Genomic DNA, 17,500 nt, shown 5'->3' on the forward strand with positions numbered 1-17,500 from the left:
TCAGTTACTCTGTACTTCATTACTATTCAGTGATCAGATTTCTAGGCATTTCGTTCATTTCTTCCAGGATGTCATCCATGTTTCCAGTTGATCTTTGGTCATACTCGTTTGTCACTGTATTCACTGCATACTTTCCCATAGCAACATCTGTATTACTGATATTTCTTCTTATTCTTTGGACTCGGGTTGAGCTTTGTTCTGTTACCTCTGCAGTTTTAGAGTTGTAGCAATCCTAGTAATATGAAGGCTGTTGTCAGTATCAGAGCAACAACATGCTGTTTATTTGATCGTTTAAAGTATTTTATTTTTCAGGTTCAAAAGGTGTTAGAAAGTACTGTTCTGTTCATTTACAAATCATGAATGATTATTTTTATATCAGTACACTGGAAGAAATGTACACAGACTCTAAACACTACAGCAGTGTACTTTACAGACTTTATTACAACCCTTTAAAATATAATTATTAAACATTTAAATTTAAAATGATAAACTTATGCTACAGGTCTGATCTTCATGGTGATGTATCTGAGACCATGGCCATAGCCTTTCCAGGTCTTCCACACATTTCCGATGGCCAAGTGAGTGGCGTCTTCTCCCCACAGGTAAATCCCATTAGGGTTAGCATTGTGGCACTCACTGTACCAAAACCCCCCGAGGTAGGATTTAGCACAGTTCCCTTCTGCATACGAGTCCTGGTCTTTATCAAAGGTGGAGAATTTCTGTTTGTTGTTTGTAGCCATAGAATCACCTACAGAACCGAACAGAAGCTGTCACTACAAACACTCTTTCATTATATGTACATTATTTGCCTTTCACTTCACTGTTCATCTCACCTGCACCTCCATTGATGAAACCACTAAGATGGAGCTTGTAGCCCTCAGCCTCAGATTCTACAGAGAAAGAAGAATACCGAGCATAAACCAATGTTCCATCAAAGTCCTGCAGGTCCACCTTCAGCTCGTGTTTCTTCTTACGCGTGAGTTGGTAGATGTTTTCTAATGGAAGTAAAAAGGAATACCATATTCTGAAAAATATTTATACAAAGTCAGGTTTAAGAAAAAAAATAAATAAAAACGAAAGAAATAAAGACGTCATGGATTAAATTCAAGTGTGTTACTTAGTGTGGCCGCATGGCGGCAGCTAAATAATTCCATTCCATTCCATAGTCTTTACCGCTTATCCAATGTATTATCAGGTCACGGGAAGCCTGTGCCTATCTCAGGCATCATTGGGCATCAAGGCAGGATACACCCTGGACAGAGAGCCAACCCATCGCAAGGCACACACACATTACGGGCAATTTAGAGACTCCAATCAGCCTAGAAGCATGTCTTTGGAATGTGGGAGGAAACTGGGGCACCCAGAGGAAACCCAGCAAGTACAGGGAGAACATGCAAACTCCACACACAGTGAGCGGGATCAAGACTCAAACCCAGGACACTGGAGGTGTAAGGAAAACGTGCTAACCACTAAGCCACCGTGCCGCCTCAGCTAAATAATATTCAGCTAAAACAATATTCACTATCACACCAACTCAATGTTTTGTGTCTCAAACAGTTCTGAAGTTGATTAGAAGATTAGAAATTAGTAACATTTATAATTAAACCACACTAGTAATTAGTGAAAATATTTACACTGCTGTAACTCTGCTAAAATGTGCATAAAGTAACAGAATTTATTTGAAATATGAAATTTCAATGACTTATAAATAGGTATTTTAAACATAAAATCCTTTACACTGAATTGAACTAAACTTCACTTAAACATACACCTCGCAGAATCTGCCACATTTTCATCATTTAAAGAATAATAAGTGATCGCAGAATATGTATTACGTTTTCCATTTTGCACTGTCCTTCAGAAGCACCATAAGATATTTACATTTTTCTCAGATGACATAATAATAACAGAAATAACAAACTTAACCTTAACTCTCAACTCAATTAATTAAAGGTGTGTTTTTTTTTTTATTCTAAAAAGCCGACATTTCATGTTATTTATACTATAACAATCCTAAATGGTCTAATTAGGACTCAGGATCTTTGAGTGGATCTGAAATACACTTATTATTGGGGTTTATTCATATTTTAGGTTCATCTACTTCCATCTGAATTGTGAATGTAGTCTTTCATTTTATTCCATAATACCCTGTGAGTGATCTGTGCTGGAATTTCTCACCCAGCCAGTATTCTCCATTCTTGTTCCCAAACCCTTCCTTGTAGTGTTCCCATGGTCTGTAGAAATTCACAGAGCCATCCATTCTCCTCTGAAACACCTGGTGAGAAGGTTAACATTCAACACTTTAGCTGAATCACAGTCGCTAGCGTCTGTTTCTTGAGTTGTGACCAATTATCACACAGAACAACTCCTGTGCAACAGTATAAAAGAGACACAAATAAATGTACCGTCCAATTCCCGTCTGCTGGTAGGCTTCCCAGACATCCCATGTCACAGTACACCTGTACAGGTGTATTTGCTGTAGGGTAGATTGTGTACACGCCGCTGAGTGTTTGTCCGTTAGCATAGACATCAGAGCAGTCTGTCGGACCAGGAGACCAAGAAATAGGTGTACTGCCAACCAGCAGGGGGAGCAGCAGAGTCCCAAACACTGAAAACACTGAAAACACCTTGTCCTGGAAAACACAAAAATGATGACTTTTAAAATAAAAAAAAACATATTGTGGTGTCCTTTAAAAAAATAATAAACAGCAAACTCAACGTATCGAAATGCAGTAATTACACTAAAACTCACTTTAATCATTTTAGTCTCCTGTAACCATGAAAACGACGCCTCGATTCTAAAGCAGAGATTGTAGATTTGACTCGAGACACCTGTAAACTATACAGAAATTCAAAAATTACGTTTTATCCAAGATATTTCTTTTATTGTTAAATTTATATTTTTCTTGCCAAAGTTGCACAATTCTAGAGAAAATCTAAATTAAAGATAATAATAAAACATACCTCATGTGCTTCTCTCCTCTCATCGCCAGCTGTTCACTTACTCATACTTTTAAACTCTTATGAACTCCTAAACCCTCCTAATTATGTAATGTGTGTGTGTGTGTGTGTGTGTGTGTGTGTGTGTGTGTGTGTGTGTGTGTGTCAGGATGGAAATTCCAGAAGGAAAAGTCCACTCACTGGGTCCATGACCTTACAGATGTTTGTTCAAACCTTCATGAATTTACACATACAAGTATTTTGTGTTGCTGCTTATTATTATTATTATTATTATTATTATTTTAGTATAATAATATAATATAAGGTTATTATTGTATATTAAACGCAAACTAATACATATGAACATCCTGTTTAGTTATGAAGCAACCTAAGTGTTTGTACTAGAAAAGCAAACATACAGCACATGTCTTCAGATTTGACCTGATTGTGAAACAGAATTACGGACATCAGACTGTGCTCCGGAACTTGCCTACAAATCTACTGACCATTACAATCAGTACTTGATGTTATATTGTTTATTAATGTTTATTTATTCCAGGTATCACATGTAAATGTTAATTCAAATAAAAAAGGTCCTGTATTCTATTGTTAATCAAACCAATAGGCCTCTTCGGTATCCACTACACATGCTGACCCTAGTAGCATGATGCACTTGAAACAGCTACAAAATTTGTCAGCAACCATTTGGTCACTGACAGTAAATATTGTGCAAGCATTTGTTTTTTTGTATTTTACTGACAAGCCATGGCTCTCAATCGTTTGCTCAATCGTATGTGCTTGATGAATGTCTCATTCCAGATTTTCCAGGTTTTTCAATAGATGTTGGATTGTGTCTGTGGGGATTAGTGATCATTCAGCTACAAGAGCATAAGTGAAATCAGACTCTGATGTTGGGATGTTGAGGAGACTCCAGTTCCAGTTCATCCCCAAGGTGTTCAGTGGGGTTGAATCAGAGTCAGGGCTCTGTGTCTTGACAAAACATGTATTTGATATTTTGTGAGGTCATTCGGAACTCTGTGGCTACTAGCAACTTCATTGATTAACTTGCTAACCTTCTCATCTAAAACTAATGTGCTGTCCACTTCTAGACATGGTATATTATTATAGTCTTAAACTCTTTACTTTAAGAAACAGACATAGACCCAGCAATAGAAATATACACATTTATATCATTCTGTGAAATCATATGGTTAAAAAAATACAGTGACGATACAAATTGTTATCGAGACAGACGACAAGACAGACGACAAGACAGCATTCTATCATCACTGCACCGTGTCACTAAGAGTCTAAGACACAGGTCTGATCTTCATGGTGATAGACTTGACTCCATAATCATAGCCTTTCCAATGGTGCCAAACATTTCCAATGGCAATGAGAGTGCCATCTTTTCCCCACAGGTAAATCCCATTAGGGTTCGCTTGGTGGCACTTGCTGTACCAAAAAGCCCCAAGGTAGGATTTAGTGCAGTTTCCCTCCTCATTAGAATCCTGGTCTTTATCGAAGGTAGAGAATTTCTGCCCGTTGCTTACCTCCAGAGAATCACCTGTGGGTAAGAAGAACAGTCCAAGTCAAGTCAGAAAGATCTGATTTATGACTAGAACCTAATGTAATGATTGTTAGCGCACAGCTGTAATTACAAGCAGGATTTTCTTTGAGCTTGTAATTACAACTTCCCAGGAACACTTTTGAACACAGAAAAACCCTCAAGAAACTGTCTCAGAAATGAATATTATAATATTTGTTACAAAGGATGGAACACGTATCAACAATCGGGTCCGTGTCAGCAGCAAGATCATGGGGTTTCCTTTCACATGCAGGACAACAGTCTTGTTAGGTGTCTGTAATTATTACCATTATGTTCTCACCTGCACCCCCGTTGGTAAAGCCACTAACGTGGAGCTTGTAGCCTCTGACTGCACACATACGGTCAGATTTCAGAGTTTACCGGAAACTTCCTACTCTGTGATTGTGACACTGCAAATGTTAGAAGTTAACAGTCTGAGAGGAATAAGGGGTGAAGAACTGAGTGCTGAAATCACCAGTATTACAAACTCCTTATGAGAGAACATCAACATGTTCTATAAACACAAGATAATCAAAAAACTGGAACAAAACACACATCCTAATCCAACTTTTCTCCAATTTCAATACCTGCCATAAATTGTACTGCCATCCAAAAGCTAGTCCACCTCTAGTCCTGAAAGGGTGTTAAGACTGTTAGGAAACATAAGAAAGTAACTATACATCCTTCATACCACATCAGAACATTGTGCTCTCAGTCTCCCAGCTACAAAAGAAGCTTTTTACTTTCTCACCTATAAATTACAGCACAGTGAAATTCTTTTCTTTACATATTCCAGCAGGTCAGGAATCTGGGGTCAGGGGTTAGTTATGATGCAGTTCCCTGGAGCAAAATGAGTTTTGCACCAGGCAGCCTGGTGGTGTTGAGGCTTGAACACCAACCTTTTGATCAGTAACCCCACTGAACCAGTTGGTTTCTTGTTTATATAAATGCAAGAATACAAGAATTACAAGAGTAACACAACATATATCTGCTTTCACACTAGCAGATTTTTACAAGCCATCAAGTGCATGTTTACGTTTGACTCTTGTTCATTTTATTTTTTTTTTTTGGTCAGGTAGCAAAAACTTCGTGGCTAAGCATGACTTTTGGGTATCAGGAAAGTTTGTAACAGCTTTACTGCTGACACTGAAGACTCCTTCCTCATGTGTTAAAAAAATCTTCACACAAAAACCCCAATGATCAGCGATTACACAGGTTATTTAATCTGTTTACTATTTACTGGTTACAAATTTAACATTTACTTCTGGCTCGGCCCCGTGGAGCTGACTGCCAGAGTTGTTCTATACTATAATGTGTCTTTTATAACATTTTATTTAGTTTCTGTAAACAGTGTAGTATGGTGCAGCAATGCAGCTTTTTTTTTTTTTTGCTTGTTCTTTTCTGTTATTGTCACTTTTGGTGCACTTTTATCATGCCGGATTCTTGTCCTGGCGGAGACGCACCAGGGCTCCATTGTTTATACCAGGGTTCAGATGATGAGTCTCCAACACAGCAGCACCTTCAGATAAAGACATGAAATCCCTCAGGAGGAAACATCAGGGCTGCAGAGTGAGAGAATCTCTTCCTTATATCGTCATGGGAAACCTAAGATTACTGGCTAAACAAGATGAACGAGTTAAAGTGTGTTCTGAAGATTCTGTTATGTGTTTCATGGAACCATAGCTGTATGATTATATACTGGACTCTATTGTAAGTTTAGCTGTTTTTCAATTAGTGCGGGAGGAGAGGAATTGCACCGTGAGCGGCAAGAAGAAGGGAGGGGGAGTTGTGATTTATGTGAACAACAAATAGTGCAATCCTGGACACATTACAGTGAAGGAAAGTGTGTGCAGCCCTGACATTAACCTGTTAGAAATAAGTCTCTGTCCATATTATTTGCCCAGAGAGTTTTCCCACGCTATTATCATCAATGTTTCAGACATCATAGTGACCAGAACAGGGGTCCCTCAGGGGACAGTGCTGTCTCCCTTTCTGTTCAGACTCTACACATCAGACTTCAGACACTGCTCATAGTCCTGCCATCTGCAGAAGTTCTGTGATTAGGAGAGGTCAGGAGGCTCAGTACAGAAGTGTAGTGGACAGCTTTGTGGAGTGGTGCAGACGAAATCACCTGCAACTCAACGTCACCAAGACGAAAGAGCTAGTGGTGGATTTTCACTGAGATGGACAATGTGGACAAGTACGTATCTGAGTGTCCACATAGACAACAAGCTGGACTGGAACAAAAACACTGATGCACTGTACAGGGTCAGTCACCTGTACTTCCTCAGGAGACTCAGCCAGCGTCATCTTCTACACTGTAGTGTGCTGGGGTAGCAGGGTGAGGATGGCCAATGTCAATGGACTCAACAAGCTTATTAAGAAAGCAGGCTCTGTCATGGGAGTAGAGCTGGAGTCTCTGGTTGAGGTGACTGAGAGGAGAATGCTAAGGAAACTTCTCCTTGATGACATGTCACGCCCCCCGCATGTGACACTGGAGTTGTACCAGAGCAGGTTCAGCCATAGACTGAGACCACCAAGGACAACCACAGAATGCCACAGGAGGTCTTTCCTACCAGTTGCCATCAAACTCTGTAATCCCTCCACTTTCAGTAGGGAGCAGAGCTGACCAAATGAACACTGACAATATCAAAATTCCACAATAATTATAGTGTTGAGTTGTACATTTCCCTTTGGGATGAATAAAGTATCTATCTATCTATCTATCTATCTACATTAATATAATACCATGTGCAATATCATCTTAGTTTTCCTTTATACCTTTATGCACTTTTGAATATATATACACACATTTTACACATTATATATATATGAATATATAAATAAATGTAAATGTGTGTGAAATCAAATAAAATTATGTATATAAAAACTACACTCTAAATAAGAAAATAAACTTCCAGTAGGTGGCAGTAAATGTATTAATTGACTGATACCAAGCAGTTGAAAAGCATCTCTCCCTCCCTCCTTCGTGGGGTATGATTTTAGAAGTGGCTGGTGAGGATTTGCCCTGTTTAAATCATTTGGGACAGAATTACTGCATTTTTTGAGTGTGTCAGGAGCACATACCCATACAGATATACTAAAGCTCATCTCTCTGTCCACTTACCTCAGAACTCCTCTGAAAACCTAGGAGTTCTCCTCAACTCACATCATCAGCAGTAAATAAAACACCACTTCATATGAGTTTCTAGCAGCTTTTACTGTAGATCAATCATATTTAACTCTGTAACTGCACAGGGCTGATAAACATCAGAAACGCCTTCTAGCTTGAACACACACCTTAATCGAATGCAGTGGAAATATTTTCAAGAGCATGAATGTAGCTGTCAATCATTCCCAAGTCACATGATGATTGGCTGGAAATGAAAGGAGAAGGCTGCACTTTTAGCACATTTCTGAGTTCTGCATTATCTAAGATTTTCCTGTTTAGACATTTACCTACACAGAAGAGGAAAAACTTGTTCAGCTAATACAGGGCTCAGAAAGACAAACCTGTATTCATCATGAGATTCTATTTATTGGTCATTATCCATCGCTGCAGGTCAGACACTGTGTCCTGGACACATTATGATGAAGGTAATAAGAGAGAGCAGGAACAAGAATCAGGGGGGTTTAGATGAAGTCTGAGAACCTTTATATTGTGTTGGCCAATTTTATTTTTAATACAGACACTTCATTGTAAACAACCTAAAAGTGACTGAGTGTGGTGTGTGTAACCCTAGGGGAAAGTGTGTGTGTGTGTGTGTGTGTGTGTTAGATTGAAGTCCATGGACTTTTATGTGAAGTGGAATATAAGAGAAGAAAGAGAGGGATGAAGGGATGAGAGTTATCCTGTACGTAGGATAATGTGAACCCCGGAGTCAGTAAACACCGGACCGCTCATGTCTCCGATCTTCAGCGCAAACGAGGCTTCTTCAAACGGCTTCTGCATCTGACCTGTTACACACACACACACACACACACACACACACACACACACACAGCTTTTATATGAGGCTCGAGATACCTTGTGGACATCCTGCTGGGTTGTGGAAATAACAGCGTGAGAATAAACTTTCTAATGACGTAAACGTTTATCATCACATCTAATTCTAAATCTTTCATCTGTCTGATGTAATGTTATTTTGTGTTTCTCTTCCAAAGCTGTATCTGACATTAGGTGTGAAAAAGGAGCTACATAAACACATTACTACCGGAGTTAATAAAAAGTCTTTCTAGGGAACTGAACAGGAATGTGTGATTGTATGTGGGTGGAGCTAAAAGCAGGACCAAACAGTGATGGGTAGAAAAGTGAATGTGTGTGCGCGTTTAGTTACCCCTGCCGAACATGCCGAGGTCTCCTCCATTGCGTGCTGAGCTGCAGTCACTGAACTTAGATGCCAACGTCTCGAAGTCCTCCTCCCCAGACTTTATCTGATCTATATACCCTACACACACACACACACACACACACACACATTAAAAACATATTGTACCATTTCACAGCTTGGTGGTGTTTCCAGTTCCTGCTCAAAATCAACACCACACCACCATGCTGATTGGTTAAGTGCTCTCTCATACACACACAGAACAAAAAAAGAAAAACACAATAGTCTGTGGTAACATTACACACTCATTAATATTCATCATGTCCTCACTGTGTATGAGCTGCAGAGCTTCCTCTTTGGTGCGTGTGATGTTCTCCTGTCTCCATGACGACGGTCTGCGTGATTGGTTGTGTTTGACCAGCAGGTGAGAGCAGCGCACCTTGTCCACCGCCGCTGCCCCACCGCCACCTCCACTCGGCCGCTCCCACTGACTCGCATTCGTACTGTGGTTAAAGTAGTACACCCTGCCTGGAAAGGGGGCGGGGCAAGGGGAGAGGGAAAGGGGGGGGGGGAGAGAGAGAGAGAGAGAGAGAGAGAGAGAGAGAGAGAGAATTTTGACTTAGTTTAGCACTAATTTAGCATAATTTTAAAAAACCCATCAGCTGGACTGCTCATGTCCAGATCCCAGGATGATCTCTGGGAGGAAGTTTATGAGTGAGACTTTCTCCAACTCCTCAGACTGTCCTGAACATCTGATCATCTAATCAGATCTCTCTGTCCTCCATGTGTGTGAGATGCTGTCCACCTGGACACCTGCCCTACACACCTGCTCTTTACAACATTCACTGTTGTTAAGTTAACAATTCAACAGCTTTTTCTTTCCATCTCTCCTCAGCGCTACTGCACTGAGTGCTGTATCTCAGTCTCACTGTGGAGGTTCTCCTGCTGCTGACCTCCTCAGAGACCTGTTCAGAGTAGACGCTAAACTCAGGATGGCAGTTTGTTAGTGTCACTGCTCCCAGATTCCTTCACGTTCTGATGTTCTCCTGCTGACTTTCCTCACACTGCTGCTGTAACCTGAAACATGAAAACTGGTCTACAGAAAGATGGAGGAGTTTCACTGCACTGACACGCATTCACAAACCTCAGACCTCCAACCAGTGTGGAGTCAGTCATCCAATCACAACATGATGGGGGGGGAAGAGAGAGAGAGAGAGATCAGGGGGATATGAGGGGGGGCTAGAGGGAGAGAGAGAATAGGAGAGAAAGAGCAGGGGGATATGAGGGGGGCGAGAGAGTGAGAGAGATATGAGAGAGGGGGCAAGAAAGAAAGAACGAGAGAGATTGTGTGTGTGTGACAGAGAGAGAGAGAGAGAGAGAGAGAGAGAGGGCAAGAAAGAAAGAACGAGAGATTGTGTGTGTGTGACAGAGAGAGAGAGAGAGAGAGGGCAAGAAAGAACGAGAGAGACTGTGTGTGTGTGTGACAGAGAGAGAGAGAGAGCAGGGGGAATATGAGAGGGGGGGCTAGAGGGAGAGAGAGAATAGGAGGGAGAGCAGGGGGATATGAGGGGGGCGAGAGAGTGAGAGAGATAAGAGAGGGGGCAAGAAAGAAAGAACGAGAGAGATTGTGTGTGTGTGTGAGTGTGAGAGAGAGAGAGAGAGAGAGAGAGAGAGAGAGAGAGGGCAAGAAAGAAAGAACGAGAGATTGTGTGTGTGTGACAGAGAGAGAGAGAGAGAGAGAGGGCAAGAAAGAAAGAACGAGAGAGATTGTGTGTGTGTGACAGAGAGAGAGAGAGAGAGAGAGAGAGGGTGAGAGAGAGAGAGAGAGAGAGGGTGAGAGAGAGAGAGAGAGGGCAAGAAAGAACGAGAGAGACTGTGTGTGTGTGTGACAGAGAGAGAGAGAGAGAGAGAAGGGGAATATGAGGGGGGCAAGAGAGTGAGAGAGAGAGCAGGGGGAATATGAGGGGGGGGGCTAGAGGGAGAGAGAGAATAGGAGAGAGAGCAGGGGGATATGAGGGGGGCGAGAGAGTGAGAGAGTGAGAGAGATAAGAGAGGGGGCAAGAAAGAAAGAACGAGAGAGATTGTGTGTGAGTGTGAGAGAGAGAGAGAGAGAGAGAGAGAGAGAGAGAGAGAGAGAGGGCAGGAAAAAGAACAGAAGAATAAAAACAAAAACTCCAGAAAATAAAGAAAGGGGAAATTATTAAATAAAGACACAGATACTAGAGGAAAAAAGACTCGGCATGGTGGAGTGAGAGGAAAAGAGAGAAGGATGGAGTGATATATAGATGACAGTAAATATCCGCATAATGAGCTCGTTATTAAACTGCTCCACTTTAGCTGGAGTTAGCAGGCTAGCTGTAGCTCCATGTCTCAGAACCTCGATATCCTCGATTATCGATAAAATGCCTTTAGATCAGACACCAAACAAACATGTGGATAAATAAACAGAAAGGTGAAGAGAATTACTGAGAACTTTACTAGCAGCTAGCTGTGATGCTAACGCCTGACTGAGCTCCACTGCAGTGGCTAATGTAGCTTAGCTAGCGTCAAAGTGTTAGCTTTGCGGATTTTTTTTTTTTTCTCGCGCACAAACCAACAAACACGGCAGGGATGTTTTTACCTTCACGTGACACTCACCTGAACTCCGGCTCATGCGCTTCTCCCACCCGGGCGGTAATTTATCATCGTCAGACATTTTTATTTTAATGTTATTTTATTTTTCTAAAACAGTAGCTTGATGCTAGCTACAGCTCCACAGTCACTCCCCTCAGTCACGGCGTTTTTTATCACGCTGCACTTCCGCCTCTATCCGCCAGAGAGCAGTGAGTGAACTGAAACTCCCGCCATGAATGTACGCGCAGGCGCGGTCTGGAAGGTCACGACATCTCGTTCGCCATGTTGGAAAGGTCAGCTGTTGTCGTAAACTCTATGCAGGTGTATACAGTGATGCACGTCTGCATGAATAAAATCGGATAAAACTCACTATTCTTGTTTTGTTGCAGACTTATACATGTCTGTGATGTAAATATAAATATATGTTTCACTGCTGGTATTTTTTATTCGAGCATAATTGCCGGAATCTTCTACCAAATCCCAGTCCAGCAAGTGGCGCTAACTCACCTGTCCATAATTCTAAACCGCCTCAAAAAACATTTAATACACAAAATCTGCCTCAGACTCTATTAAATGTTTTAATTAACAACAATTAGAGTATTCTTAAAATTACTGATTAGGAATAACGAGGCTAAATAAACACATTAAGACTTCAAACATCTAGAACGAACGTTTACTATAAAAAAAAAGGATCAACCCTTTAAGAGGAGTCTTGCGTCATATTATTATTATTATTATTTATTATTATTATTATTATTATTATTGTGTTCTTTTATTTTATTATCGAATTTCATAACCGAAACGATGCTATTTATTTTTTACGCCTTTTTTACGGCGTTTAAAACGTTTAACGGCAAACCAGTTTAGTCCCGCCCTTAACTGTCGATTTCTCTCATTCTATTGGCGGGTACCAAACGTCCGTCTGCGTCTCCTGATGTGATTGGTGTAGATATTGAACCTGTTTTTTCTTTACAGTACTCCTTTACGGCAAGGCGCCTCGAGACGTGAGTGTGTTTATTTTACCGATAACTATTTTCTGTTTTTTTTTTTTGTGAAAGTTTCTGCTTTATTGTTTGATATAAAAGCGTGCTCTCATATATATTTGTTCAGTATGTTGAATTAGTTTCTGAAGGGTTGAAAAGCGAACGTTTTAAACATCGAGAACTGCAGGTGAAAGCTAAATTCTCTAATGCAGTTACATTAGGAGTTCACACACTTCAGGAGAAAACATTAATGATTATTTAATCCCTAAATGACGTCATTTAGGTGTGTGTGTGCGCGCGCGTTAAGCTATGTGTGTAAAGGGGGGTGTGTGTGATGCATTAAGGTGTGTGTGTGTGTGTGTGTGTGTGTGTGTGTGATGCGATGCATTAAGGTGTGTGTGTGTGTGTGTGATGCATTAAGGTGTGTGTGTGTGTGTGTGTGTGTGTGTGTGTGATGCATTAAGGTGTGTGTGTGTGTGTGTGTGTGTGTGTGATGCATTAAGGTGTGTGTGTGTGTGTGATGCATTAAGGTGTGTGTGTGTGTGTGTGTGTGTGATGCATTAAGGTGTGTGTGTGTGTGTGTGTGTGTGATGCATTAAGGTGTGTGTGTGTGTGTGATGCATTAAGGTGTGTGTGTGTGTGTGATGCATTAAGGTGTGTGTGTGTGTGTGTGTGTGTGTGTGTGTGTGTGATGCGATGCATTAAGGTGTGTGTGTGTGTGTGTGATGCATTAAGGTGTGTGTGTGTGTGTGTGTGTGATGCATTAAGGTGTGTGTGTGTGTGTGTGTGATGCATTAAGGTGTGTGTGTGTGTGTGTGTGTGTGTGATGCATTAAGGTGTGTGTGTGTGTGTGTGTGATGCATTAAGGTGTGTGTGTGTGTGTGTGTGTGTGATGCATTAAGGTGTGTGTGTGTGTGTGTGATGCATTAAGGTGTGTGTGTGTGTGATGCATTAAGGTGTGTGTGTGTGTGTGATGCATTAAGGTGTGTGTGTGTGTGTGATGCATTAAGGTGTGTGTGTGTGTGTGATGCATTAAGGTGTGTGTGTGTGTGTGATGCATTAAGGTGTGTGTGTGTGTGTGATGCATTAAGGTGTGTGTGTGTGTGTGATGCATTAAGGTGTGTGTGTGTGTGTGATGCATTAAGGTGTGTGTGTGTGTGTGATGCATTAAGGTGTGTGTGTGTGTGTGATGCATTAAGGTGTGTGTGTGTGTGTGTGTGTGATGCATTAAGGTGTGTGTGTGTGTGTGTGTGATGCATTAAGGTGTGTGTGTGTGTGTGTGATGCATTAAGGTGTGTGTGTGTGTGTGTGTGTGTGTGATGCATTAAGGTGTGTGTGTGTGTGTGTGATGCATTAAGGTGTGTGTGTGTGTGTGTGTGTGTGTGATGCATTAAGGTGTGTGTGTGTGTGTGTGTGATGCATTAAGGTGTGTGTGTGTGTGTGATGCATTAAGGTGTGTGTGTGTGTGTGTGTGTGATGCATTAAGGTGTGTGTGTGTGTGTGTGATGCATTAAGGTGTGTGTGTGTGTGTGTGTGTGTGTGATGCATTAAGGTGTGTGTGTGTGTGTGTGTGTGTGTGTGATGCATTAAGGTGTGTGTGTGTGTGTGTGTGATGCATTAAGGTGTGTGTGTGTGTGTGATGCATTAAGGTGTGTGTGTGTGTGTGTGTGATGCATTAAGGTGTGTGTGTGTGTGATGCATTAAGGTGTGTGTGTGTGTGTGTGTGATGCATTAAGGTGTGTGTGTGTGTGTGTGTGATGCATTAAGGTGTGTGTGTGTGTGTGATGCATTAAGGTGTGTGTGTGTGTGTGATGCATTAAGGTGTGTGTGTGTGTGTGTGTGTGTGTGATGCATTAAGGTGTGTGTGTGTGTGTGTGTGTGATGCATTAAGGTGTGTGTGTGTGTGTGTGTGATGCATTAAGGTGTGTGTGTGTGATGCATTAAGGTGTGTGTGTGTGTGTGTGTGTGTGTGTGTGTGTGTGTGTGTGATGCATTAAGGTGTGTGTGTGTGTGTGTGTGTGTGTGTGTGTGTGTGATGCATTAAGGTGTGTGTGTGTGTGATGCATTAAGGTGTGTGTGTGTGTGATGCATTAAGGTGTGTGTGTGTGTGATGCATTAAGGTGTGTGTGTGTGTGATGCATTAAGGTGTGTGTGTGTGTGTGTGTGTGTGTGTGTGATGCATTAAGGTGTGTGTGTGTGTGTGTGTGCTGTAAGGAAAATAATAACCGTTCCATTTAATCTTCTGTAAGTCAGTTCCTGTTGTCTTGTAGCAGCTCTGAACCTCAGTGTTTCCCTCAGCACTCTGTCTTTATGCCCTGTCTTCTCTCCACAGTATATCGTGGATTATATTGTATTGTATTATATTGTATTGTGTGTGTGTGTGTGTGTGTGTGTGTGTGTAAAACAGGACAGCAGTGCAGAGATGATCGAGGTCGTGTGTAACGATCGACTGGGTAAAAAAGTCCGAGTCAAATGCAAGTATCCTTTACCAAGATATCCAAGTATCTCCTCATCATGTCATCTGTTAGTGGGGGGGATATATTAGGCAGCAAGTCAACATTTTGTCCTCAAAGTTGATGTTAGAAGCAGGAAAAATGGACAAGTGTAAGGATTTGAGTGAGTTTGACCAAAAGGACCAAATTGTGATGGCTAGACCACTGGATCAGAGCATCTCCAAAACTGCAGCTCTTGTGGGGTGTTCCCGGTCTGCAGTGGTCAGTATCTATCAAAAGTGGTCCAAGGAAGGAATCGTGGTGAACCGGTGACAGGGTCATGGGCGGTCAAGGCTCATTGATGCACGTGGGGAGTGAAGGCTGGACCGTGTGATCCGATCCAACAGACGAGCTACTGTTGATCAAACTGCTGAAGAAGTTAATGCTGGTTCTGATAGAAAGGGGTCAGAATACACAGTGCAGGACGGGTCAGGGATGTTTTGGAAGCAAAAGGAGGACCAACACAATATTAGGCAGGTGGTCATAATGTTATGCCTGATCAGTGTATATCTCAGTTTAAAAGTTTGTGCCCCTTTCCTGAAGGTCATATTGATATGTTTATAGAAATGTTAAACTTTATTAGCTTTGTAATTAAACTCGGGATGTGTCCCAATTAAAGATGAAGAGTGAAATGAAGTGTGTGTGTGTTTGAGCCTTAAGAGTGTGTGTACAGTTCTGATGACACGATCGGGGATCTGAAGAAGCTGATCGCTGCTCAGACAGGAACCAGGTGGGACAAAATTGTCCTGAAGAAATGGTGAGAAACAAATACAAACACACACTGTCCACTTTATTAGGAATAGTTATTGCTCAATTATGCAGTTTATTTATTCAGCCAATCACGTTGCAGCAGTGCAGTGTGTAAAATCCTTATGAGCTTCAGTTAATGTTCACATGATGTCAAACACAACAAATCTGGAGAGTTTAGACAGAATGGTATCTTCTGGAGGATCAAACCTGTTCTTCAGCACCTACAGGAAATCCCTCTCACATTCATCTCAGCACTAGCAGCTGAACTGTGGGTACAGTTGTATGAGTGTATGTAGTAGTATAGTTTTAAAAAGTGCAGGTGAGATCGTAAACATCTGCAGCTCACAATCACTGCAACGTCTCTCAGTGACCATATAATTCATCCAGACTTGAGCTTTCACTCGTTTTCCAGCAATGCATCAGGAAAAGACGCAGGAAGTCTCTGAAGCCGAGGAGACGGACTGTACAGTGTGTGTAGAATCTGCTCCTGCTCCAGACTCCACATACCCAGCGCAGATGAGTGAGAGATGAATGATTAATATACAGCTGTGATTGTAGTCAGTAAGCTGATGGGTTTTTTGGTGTTGTCCATGACCAGCTATGATATTGCCAAAAGTTTTGGGACACCCCTCCAAATCATTGAATTCAGGTGTGCACGTGTATAAAATCAAGCACCTAGGCATGCAAACTGCTTCTTCACTAATAAATATTCCATATTCAACTGTTAGTGGTGTTATAACAAAGTGGAAGCAACTAGGAACAACAGCAACTCAGTCCACGAAGTGGCAGACCAAGTAAAATCACAGAGTGGGGTCAGTGCATGCTAAGGAGCACAGCGCACAGAAGTTGTCAACTTTCTGCAGAGTCAATAGCTACAGACCTCCAGATTAGCTCAAGAACTGTGTAGAGAGCTTCATGGAATTGGTTTTCATGGCCAAGCAGCTGCATCCAAGTGCCATTCCTGTTCCAACATGACTGCACACCAGTGACCAAAGCAAGGTTTATAAAGACATGGATGAGCGAGTTTGTTGTGGAACATAACCGGCCTGAAAAAATTCCCATAAACACACTCCTAAACCTTGTGGAAAGCCTTCCCAGAAGAGTTGAAGTTGTTATAGCTGCAAAGTGCGGGACAACTCCATATTAAGCTGTACGGATTAAGAATGGGATGTCATTAAAGTTCATGTGCATGTAAAGGCAGATGTCCCAAAACTTTTGGCATAGTGTATGTAGATAAACATTTGCTGCTTTCCTTTAATCTAGAATTCTCTGTTAATAGCAGTTTTGCATTCACCGTCATCCATGCAGGTCAATAAATGGTCCAGAATGGTAAAGAGAGAAAGCTTTTCTTCATAATCCGATTTAACAACACAGTCTCAGCAGAAAAGCCTTAGGAAAAGAAGATAAATAGAAATAGACTGGGAGAAGTTTTAGGATTCTGTCCTTCAGCATGACTTGTAACGATTTACTGTAATGCAGAATCCGCCATGAAGAGCAGAATGAAGTAAACATGATGAAGCTCCAAGCAGAAGACCACTTCAGGTTCCTCTCCTGCTCTCCTGTCAGCCATATAACCAGACAGTAAACATCACACTCAGAGATCAGACTTTTTCCGGATTCTGGTATTTGATGTGAACATCACCTGAAGCTCTTGAAGCTCAGATCTGCATGAAATTCTGCTGCTGCCACACGATTGGCTGAATGAGCAGTTGTACAGGTGTTCCTAATAAAGTGACGAAAATCCAAAATTCGTCATGACTGTGGTATTCTTATTAATGGACGTTGTGATTTAGTGTTTAAACCTCC

At 41.5% G+C, this 17,500-nt stretch overlaps 3 protein-coding genes across 8 annotated transcripts in view; 1 reads left to right on the plus strand and 2 right to left on the minus strand.

The window, feature by feature from the left end:
* Positions 1 to 282: 282 nt before the first annotated feature.
* On the minus strand, positions 283 to 3,060 carry LOC131347165 (ficolin-2-like). 4 transcript variants are annotated; one of them, XM_058381098.1, is made up of 6 exons: positions 2,965 to 3,055; positions 2,753 to 2,839; positions 2,406 to 2,633; positions 2,179 to 2,275; positions 834 to 890; positions 283 to 748 (listed from the first exon to the last, which is right to left on the minus strand). In XM_058381098.1, exons 2-6 carry the CDS (start codon positions 2,759 to 2,761, stop codon positions 492 to 494), a joined length of 648 nt encoding a protein of 215 aa, XP_058237081.1. In that variant the 5' UTR covers positions 2,762 to 2,839; positions 2,965 to 3,055; the 3' UTR covers positions 283 to 491. The 4 variants fall into 4 exon arrangements, with proteins under 4 accessions (XP_058237081.1, XP_058237079.1, XP_058237080.1 ...); XM_058381096.1 differs by having other exon boundaries at positions 834 to 1,000; positions 2,178 to 2,275; positions 2,965 to 3,052; XM_058381097.1 differs by having other exon boundaries at positions 834 to 995; positions 2,965 to 3,049.
* A 4,669-nt stretch (positions 3,061 to 7,729) lies between these two features.
* pin1 (peptidylprolyl cis/trans isomerase, NIMA-interacting 1) lies at positions 7,730 to 11,656 on the minus strand. The gene is made up of 4 exons (XM_058381109.1): positions 11,494 to 11,656; positions 9,187 to 9,384; positions 8,866 to 8,976; positions 7,730 to 8,485 (listed from the first exon to the last, which is right to left on the minus strand). The coding sequence occupies exons 1-4, from the start codon at positions 11,549 to 11,551 to the stop codon at positions 8,376 to 8,378; spliced, it is 477 nt and encodes a 158-aa protein (XP_058237092.1). The 5' UTR covers positions 11,552 to 11,656; the 3' UTR covers positions 7,730 to 8,375.
* A 694-nt stretch (positions 11,657 to 12,350) lies between these two features.
* Positions 12,351 to 17,500, plus strand: part of ubl5 (ubiquitin like 5) — a 5,881-nt gene continuing 731 nt past the window's right edge. The window contains exons 1-3 of one of the 3 annotated variants that reach the window (XM_058381111.1): positions 12,351 to 12,473; positions 14,860 to 14,930; positions 15,618 to 15,701. In XM_058381111.1, the coding sequence (XP_058237094.1) occupies positions 14,875 to 14,930; positions 15,618 to 15,701 (140 nt within the window). In that variant the 5' untranslated portion in view covers positions 12,351 to 12,473; positions 14,860 to 14,874. The other 2 variants (XM_058381113.1, XM_058381112.1) reach the window with 2 other exon arrangements.

This window comes from Hemibagrus wyckioides, linkage group LG26 (genome assembly GCF_019097595.1).
Source record: "Hemibagrus wyckioides isolate EC202008001 linkage group LG26, SWU_Hwy_1.0, whole genome shotgun sequence".
NCBI lineage: Eukaryota > Metazoa > Chordata > Actinopteri > Siluriformes > Bagridae > Hemibagrus > Hemibagrus wyckioides.

Excerpts from the sequence above, each read along its gene's own strand:
- LOC131347165 (XM_058381096.1), bottom strand. Across the intron at positions 2,276-2,405 it reads CAGCAGACGGGAATTGGACG|GTGTTTCAGAGGAGAATGGA; the intron begins GTACATTTATTT and ends CCTTCTCACCAG. Across the intron at positions 1,001-2,177 it reads AATGGAGAATACTGGCTGGG|ATTAGAAAACATCTACCAAC; the intron begins TGAGAAATTCCA and ends CTTTTTACTTCC.
- pin1 (XM_058381109.1), bottom strand. The coding sequence starts at position 11,551 with ATGTCTGACGATGATAAATTACCGCCCGGGTGGGAGAAGCGCATGAGC. Across the intron at positions 8,977-9,186 it reads AGCTCTGCAGCTCATACACA|GGTATATAGATCAGATAAAG; the intron begins GTGAGGACATGA and ends GTGTGTGTGTAG. Across the intron at positions 8,486-8,865 it reads CCTCGGCATGTTCGGCAGGG|GTCAGATGCAGAAGCCGTTT; the intron begins GTAACTAAACGC and ends TGTGTGTAACAG.